The 8,218-nt window shown below is 60.1% G+C and overlaps 1 protein-coding gene across 1 annotated transcript; it reads right to left on the bottom strand.

The window, feature by feature from the left end:
- Positions 1 to 1,612: 1,612 nt before the first annotated feature.
- On the bottom strand, positions 1,613 to 7,783 carry Tbx1 (T-box transcription factor 1). Its single transcript, XM_027413114.2, is given in 10 exon segments — positions 1,613 to 2,082; positions 2,345 to 2,445; positions 2,524 to 2,591; positions 3,065 to 3,220; positions 3,738 to 3,909; positions 4,621 to 4,722; positions 6,145 to 6,331; positions 6,334 to 6,362; positions 6,364 to 6,484; positions 7,600 to 7,783. Coding segments are annotated over 10 exon segments (1,590 nt in total).
- Between the last annotated feature and the right edge of the window lie 435 nt (positions 7,784 to 8,218).

The following is an 8,218-nucleotide window of genomic DNA, read 5'->3' as shown; positions in this document are numbered from 1 at the left end:
GATATTTTCAAGGCCAGTGAGTTGCACCATTAGGCTCTCTGCTCTGTGATGTGTCCGCCCCTATTTACAAAAGCCAGGTGCTGGGATGGTGCACTTCAGCTTTAAACAACACCAAAGTGGAGGTCTCTAATGAACTAGCTCTTCCCCATATCTCCTGCATGCCACAGAGATGGCTGCATTCCAGGGGGAGAGGCGCTGCCTGAAGCTGACCATTGCCCTCTGCAGGACTCCAGTAGACATGGAGTCTCTGGTTTCCCAGGGACAAAAGTATGAGGCCAGTGTGGAACAGGTGGCCTTGAGCAGAGCCCACTGTCACTTGCAGAAGGAAACTTGCATTTGAAGGTAGGGTAGGGGCAGGACTTGGGAATGAGTGTCCATTGCTGCCCTCAGGAGAGTGCCCCACAGCTATGTCTCCTCTGGTCATATGGAGAGATGCTGCAGAAGTCTTCATGCTCTGGAGGGAAGGGGCTCAGGCCACCGAACCTGGGGCAGGTCAGACATGAAACAGAGTTGGACTTGGGGTTAACATCTGGAAGTGCCCGGGAAAGGGGTGTCTCTACTGGCAACAAGTGGAACCACGAATACACTGAAACAGAAGGCCAGGGATAGAACCTGGCATTTCCCATTTGTTTGAGGCATAAGCCAGCCTTGACTCTGGCTGGCCTTCGCTTGGCCCTTCCTGCGCAGGAAGAGAGGGATCAAAGGGTTCCTTTGGCTACTTCGATGGTGTTGAGTTAATGGAGACAGGTCACCCAGCCACCTGGCTTGGGGAAAATTGCTTCACACGGGAGTTTCAAGATGACTCACGACCACTGTCATTGTACGCCCACTCCCCCTACCCCACCCTGGTCACTCTGTGGGGACATTCAGTGAATAAAGTCAATAAACAGGGGGAAACGCAACTCTGGGCTGGTGCCAAACCAGGGCAATGCTGGAAGAGCAAGCCTGTTTTTGTCTTCCCACATGCCATCCGAGGCCGGATGGACAGTGTCCTGTCCGGACCATCATTCCCAGCTTCCACGGAAAAACTCATAGGTCTAGTCCTGCAACAGGTCACCGCTCAGGCCCAAATCCTGCAACATCAGCTGCAGGTGTGGAGAACTTAAGTGAAAGCCAGAGCCTGCCCTGAGGAAACCGCGCAGGCAGCCTGTGGAGGACCCCGGGGCGCTGCGGGAGAGGCAGAGACGCCAACGGGAGGAGAGGGCTGGTTAGAGCGGAGGAGACCCCTGCTCCACGCCCCCACCAAGGACTGCGGCTGGGAAAACTAAACCCCTCTCCCCCAAAGATGCCCGATTGAAATTGGATGCAAATGAATAGCCACACTGAAAAAAAAAAAGGCGAAACCGTTTATGAAATCGGCGCCGGTGCAGTATCTACAGTATCTACACATATCTACAAGTATCTACACCGCCCGCAGGCGGGGCTCACTCGAGTCGTCTACACTGCGATTGCCGGCCGGGCCGGAGGCGACGCGGTCTCGCGAAGAACAATAAATACCACTTCCTTCCGCCTCGGACGGGAGCTTTGGCACTGGCGGGCGGGAGGCCCGCATGGCTCCCCAGTGAGGGAGCGCGTCCTTAGGTGGCCCTTGGGGCCCGCGCGCGCGGGCGCACTATCTGGGGCAGTAGTCGTAGGCACCAGGCGGAGCGGTCGCCGACGAGTACACGTTGGCTGCGGCTGCTGCTGCTGCGGCGGCGGCGGCGGCTGGGTTCACCGCGGGGTGGTGGTGGTGGTGCGGGTGCGCGTGCGGATGCGCGTGCGGATGGTAGCCGTGGCCGCGCAGACCGGGAAGCGGGTAGGGCGCCGGCCGGCTCTTGGCCCCGAGGTAGTGGTCGTAGGCAGCGGCCGGGTACTTGTAGGGATGGTGATGCAGCGGCTCGGAGGCGCCCGGTGCCTCTAGGCGCAGCTCGGGGTGCGGGGGACTATGCCGGCCTCCGGACGCTCCGGGTAGCGGGACGAGGCCGCCAGACCCGGGCAGTGCGGGGCTCAGCACGCGCGCCAGCAGCTGCGGGGGGTGCGCGGCGTCGCCCAGCGCTGCGGGTCCGGAGTCGCGGTCGAACTCTCGCCGGGCTTCGGCCGCGTCTGCGGGGACAGCCGGGGGTGAGAGCCGGACCCTGTCCGGGGCGCATCTGACCAACCACAAACCCCACTCCCACCCCGGGTCCGTGACATCCGGGGCGCGGCAGGCGGGAGGACGAGTGCCCGCTTGCCCGCCCGCCACCTCCTTGTGCAACTGGTGAAGCCGCGACGCCCGGGGGTGCAGGCGAGACCGGGTGCGGCGGCGGACCCGGGCGGGCGGAGCGCACACGGGCTGCGGCCACGATCCCACTACCCCAGCTCCTACCTTTCTCTGCGCCGTTGGGCTGAGTGGGGGAAGCCACGGGGTTCCGAGACCGAGCAAAGGCACTCACAAGAGGCAGCGCTCCCGGGCGGTGGTTCCGGGGCCTGCGAAAGGGGAGTGGGTCACCACCGGTGTCCAGACCCAGCGTCCTGGCGCTCGCCTTTTCTTCAGAGGGCACTCACCAGTCCTCGGGGTCGCAGTCCCGGAAGCCTTTGGCGAAGGGATTGCTGGCAATCTTAAGCTGTGTGATCTGCAGGGAAGGCGATGTAAGCTAACTGTGCTAGCAGCCGGATCTCGGCAGCCTCAGATCTGGGAGTGTTTCTATAGTTTTAGAGGGGGTAGGCCTTCTGCGCTGTCTAGAAGAGAAAGGGCCCCCAACTGCCCCCGCTCCTGCACGATGAGCCTCCTCTCACCAGACCTATCTTTGCCTTCCCAAATAAGTGATGAGGAAGAGTGTCGGGGCTGGGATGGGAATGTGGTCACCTCCGCCCTCCGCAGCCCCCCAGCACAAAGAGGGCAACTTGGAGCTGGCGCCCTAGGAATCTGGGTGAAGCTCAGATCAGGCCTCTGATGGGGAGTTTCCGGAATGGTTTGGAAAACAAACTTTCAGGCTGCAGAGACAGTTGCTGCTACAGAGGTCAAGCTGATATAGGAGGCTGGGCCAGCCTGCGGAGGGAGAGGGCAGTGGTGTGCCGGTCCCGGGACCCCCCAGCAGGCCCTCACCCGGTGGTTCTGGTAGGCAGTGACTGCAGTGAAGCGTGTCTCCTCAAATACAAAGGTTTTGAAGTTCTCCTCTGCATATTTCTCACTGTCTTTGCGAGGGTCCACGTATACAACATGGAAGCGGGGCTGGTATCTGTGCATGGAGTTGAGAATAATCTGGAAGACAAGGGTGGTCGGAGTCAGCTCCAGCTTGAGGCTGGAAGGAAGATTCGGGCCAGAATCACGAAGTCTAAGGAAGCAGTGAAGTTTCTTAGCAAGCGCTCTCATTCTAAGATGGCATAGGGACTTGCAACCCATTGAGGACCTCCTGGGAAAGATGCTTCAGCCGGCCAGTGATGGGGTTGTCAGGTTTCTTTCCTTAGATCCTAAGGGTTACCCCAGGCCTACAGGGGTGGTAGTTGTAAGGCCCAGCTCCACCCAGCTGGAAAAGGAAAAGGAAAAGCACCCACCCCACCCCCCAGGCTGGGACTCCACAGGCCTCCAGCCCTCTTCTCACAAGAGTTCATCTTTAGCTCAGAGTGGGGAAGAGAAGAAAGGTGATCCCCCTCAGGCCAAGGTCATCCTGTCAGAAGCCTGCACCCACCCCAGGGCTGCCCCAGTACTGCCTCTCTGTCTCTAATTGGTGGCAACGCAGGAAGGCCTACACAAGAGAAGACTGAGAAGGGTAGCCTACATGGCCATTGTCATCCAGCAGGTTATTGGTCAGCTTCAGCTTGTCGAAAGACACGATTTGCTTCATCCACTGTGCGCCCTTAGCCGGCGAGTCAGGGTGGTAGTGCACTCGGCCAGGTGTGGCAGGGTCTGCCTTGCCGGCCACCAGCCAGGAGGAGCTATGGAAGGCATACCTAGGGCAACATAGTGGGAGGGGTCATGCTATTTAGGGGTGAGCAAGAAGACCTCAGTGCTTCAGAGTTGTTTCTGTTCTTGACAAAATCAAGACTCCCAAGTCACAGCGGCTTGAGAGAGGACTGTGGATAAACCAGAAAACTTCTGAAGACTGTAACACACAAAAGGTGCCTAGAGTCTGGGCCCTACTGCTGCAGTAAGAGAGGAAGCCACTCCCTCTTTCATTTCGCTGCAAGCGGGTCTGCTTGCCCCAGGGCCCAGGAGGCAGGAGACTGGATTTGGCGTCACTGGCCAGCGGCTTTGGGCCCAGGGCGGTCCATGTTCCCTTTATTAATTACTGTTAATTGTCCTGGCAGCCCAGGCCCGCCCTGCATAATCTTAACCAGCCACCCCACCTTTCCGGCCCAGCTCTGGAACTGAAGGTTCTCTAGAGATGGGGGAAGGGGACAAGACGGTCATCAGGAGACGGGTGAAGTGGCCAGCCACACCAGCAAAGGCATCTGAGCTGCCTGCTGCCAGAAGCTCAAGAGGCTACCACAGTGAGCTTCTCAGGTGGCTTCTAGAGAATAAATAGGAGTGGGGTCTGAGTGGAGCAGGGGGAGCAGCCAGTACAGGAGGACCCGGCTAGGGGGGCATTTGAAATGGGTTTTCTAGCACACCCTCCCTGTTCCCTGGACACACCGCTTGTCCCAGGGGTACCAGGGGCTCACCGGTAGCGCTTGTCATCCACAGGCACAAAGTCCATGAGCAGCATGTAGTCAGCCATGGGGTCCATCCCAAAGAGCTTCACTTGGAAGGTGGGGAACATCCGCCTGGGGGAGGTGGGTCACCTCAGGGGGTGGACAGGACCTTCTCCACTCTAACTTCTCTGGCCTGGCAGCCCCTACTTCAGCCCTTCCTTAGAGTCGCTGCTATCTTAAGCCCAGCCCTTCAGTCTCACTCTCTAACCTCAAGTAGGCCCATTCTCAACCACGGGCAAGGCAGCAGCAGGCTGGGCCCTAGGTCCCTCTCTGAAACACAGAAATGGCTAACCAGGTACCGAGCCGCACAATCCCAGAGCCTATTCAGTCTTCTTTTCCCACACAGACAGCCTTGCCCAAGGAATTTCTTAGCCTTCTGGACTTGGCCTAAGCCAGCAGTGGGATACTAAGATCCCGGCTTCTCCTAGGTCCTCAGGGCCTCCCCTGCTTGATCCAACAAAGTGAAAGAGTTCCCGGCTCCAACAAAAATGAAACCGAGGGCTGCAGTAATTCCAAAAGTCTACACTGCTGCTTCCAGTTCCCCCAGGAAAGCCGACACCTCAGAACTCCAATCTCCAACTCTCAAGACCTGGCCAGAGTCTCCCCACTTTATGTAGGACACAGGCAAGTCCCTACTTCCCCCAAGAATCTGCTTGCAAAGGACTTACATTAAACGTTCCCGGTTCCCTCCCTCCCGTCTGAACCCCTCCAGTGACATTCAAGGCCCTGGTTCGTCTGCCCTGGGGCCAGTAGGCCGAGCTGCCCTTTTCACTAGGCTGTGTGGGTATGGACAGCAAAAAGAGCCTGGAGAAAATGCACGGAGCAGCAGCAAAGGACAAGCCCTGGGTTCCCCAGGGATGGCTGCACAGCAGGGAAACAGAAACCTCGAGAAGGCTTTGCAAACAGGCCCTGAGCCTCCTTGGCCACTGAGCTGGTGTGTACATTAGACACAACCCAGCACCGGCCTTTGTCTACTGGTCAAATCGGGAGCATCTGCAATTGTTCCCTTTCCCTCTCAGCCCTTAAAACAAATAACAGAGTGACTGGCACCGATACCCTGCCAGGCTTATGAGAACTGGGCCCACAAGCGGCCGAAATTGAGGCCCAAGAAAACCGGATCTCGAGTTCCCGGAAACTGAGCGCACTGGCTTTAAGGGTCTTAATTCTCTCTTAAAATTATCCATACAATTAGGGGGTGTTTGCTCTTGAGATCGCTGTACAGACTGAACCCACGCGGGAGTTTCCTAGGTGGTGGCCGCCTGACTTCAGCCGTCACCCTCTTAGCCCACAAATTTCCCTCGCGTAGTCCGGGGACTCGCGGTTGGTGCTCCGCGGGTTGTCGCTGGAGCCGGGTCAGCAGAGAGGCCAGAGAGACCCGCAGGTGGCGGGCCGCACCTCCACCCGCTTCTCAGCCGGGCTCCAGCGCATCCTTTGGACACTCAGCCAGAGGCGCCGCACGCACGTGTGCAGGGGCGCGGGGAGGGGGCGCCTGACCTGCCCGCCTTGGTGACGATCATCTCGGTGCCCAGCTGATTGAACTCGTCCCACAGCGCCTTCATCTCCAGCTGCACGCTCACACTGGCCACCTTCGGGTTCTTCTTCACCGGCGCCTTGGTGGCGGACGCGCGGGTGGCCCCCGGACCCTCGGGCTCCGCCGCCGAGCTGCTGGCCGCCCCCGGGGCGGCGCGAACGGATAGGCGCGCGGCGGCGGGACCCGGGGCGCCGGGGGCGGCGGCGCACGGGTCGTAGCGCGGTGGCGGCGGCTCGCGCGGGCCGAACGGGTCGGCGCCAGGCGACGGGGCTCCCAGGCCGCTCAGGCTGCTGGCCGCGAAGGCTGCAACGTCGCAGAAATGGGAGAGCTGCGTGAGCCACGGGCTGGACACGGCGGAGATCATGACCCGAAGGCCGCCCGCCGCCGAACAGAGCGCCGTCCGCGCGGCGGGCAGAGTGGCGGGCGCTGAGCAGCACGCGCCCCGGGCCGCACCCCCCACCCCGCGGGCCGGCCCCGCGGAGCCGCCCCGCCCCGCCCCGCCCCGCCGAGACAATGGCCCGCGCCCCTCCCCCCGCCCCTCCCCCGCCGCGGCTCCACGGGCCCGGGCCCCCCGACCGCTCCGACCGGCTCCGGGGACGGCGGGCCGGTGCGCGGCCCCTGCTCGCCGCCAGCGCGCGCTGGCTTCTGCTCTGCGCCAGACGCTCCCCAAGTTCTTGCTCCTCTACCTTTTGTGTCCCTGGTTTCAACTTCTCATCACATTGCTGTCTCCTCTCTGGCTGCAGCTTCTCCTTAACTCCCTGCTCTCGTTCTTTTCTCGGTGTCACTCTTTCCACTTTGAAAACTCCATGTCCTCCCTTTCGTCTGACCCCTTCCTCTTGTTTCTGTCTGTTCTCTAGTATTTGTGCCTTTGCTCTTTTAAAAGTAAATAAAATCTGAAGTCGTTTTCTTGTTCTTTATCTTTAATGAAGTTACTTTTTTCTATCTCAAATTTTACTTCATTTTCTCTTTCGTTATCTTTATTTGCTGTGTGTGTGTGTGTGTGTGTATCTTCCTTCCTTACCTTTGTTGTGTTTGTCTTTTCTCAGTTTCCTTTCCTCTTGGCTGATCTCGAGGCTTTGCATTTTTACCTGTTTGTTTGTTTGTTTGTTTGTTTTTGTCCCCCCTCCTTTACTGTGTTCCCTGACTTCTTTAATCGTCTTTCCTCCTGCCAGCTCAAAGCCTCCCGTTGTCCTCTCTCCTGAAGACACTGCTGCTGAGCTCAGTCCCCGAGGTTGGAGTCTCAGAATGGTGGGTGGACTGACTTTGGGGAATGCTGGCCCTTCATCCCTGTCCCTGAGTCCCAGCTTCAAGGTTGGCGCCCACCCGGCCTAGAGCTCCTTTCTACCCACTGGGCCCAGGGCCTCACAGCAGGGGGCCGGCGGGCGACCAGCCGGTGTAGACGCGGGCAGAAGGCTCACCTTCCATGTCCCTGGTGACTGTGCTGAAGTGCATCCCGGCTGGGGATCCTGGTAGCCGGCGAAGTTTCGCCCGGTCCGAGGGCCTGGGGCCCCGGTGGGCGGTGCCCTCCGAGGCCTCGGCTGCAACAAGAGAGGCGATGCTGAACGCGCTGGCCCGGGCAGACAGCGGGCTCCGCGCGTCCATAGGCGCCCGGGCCTGACCGGCGCCGCCTCCGACTGCGTACGCCCAGCCGAACCTCGCCCAGCCCAGTGCAGGGGGCCCGGGGGCGGGGGCCTGTAGTGCCACTCACAGCCGTCGGTCCCAGGCCCAGGGGATTATGGCGTCATGAGACCCCCCATTTTCAGCCAGTATTGGCCCGGGAGTCCGAACTGTTGAAGCGCCATGGAAATTCAGGGCCCTCCTGCCTTCCAAGCTCTCTGTCCCTGGCCTCTGCTCCCAGGGCCCTGTGTGACCAACGCCCCTTGAACATCCCTCTGCTTCTGCGGAGTCTGGGCGTCCCCTCTATTCAGCGAAGCCACCACCAGAGTCTACAGCCCCAAAGGAGAAGCCGCTATGTCCCAGTCTGGGATGCCAGGGCACTGGTGAGGCACTGAGGGGCTGCCTGAGTCTAGCCCTGCC

The sequence above is a fragment of the Cricetulus griseus genome, chromosome 4, assembly GCF_003668045.3.
Source record: "Cricetulus griseus strain 17A/GY chromosome 4, alternate assembly CriGri-PICRH-1.0, whole genome shotgun sequence".
Lineage (NCBI taxonomy): Eukaryota > Metazoa > Chordata > Mammalia > Rodentia > Cricetidae > Cricetulus > Cricetulus griseus.
Note: the sequence above shows the minus strand (reverse complement) of the source record. Positions and strands in the feature narration are given on the sequence as shown.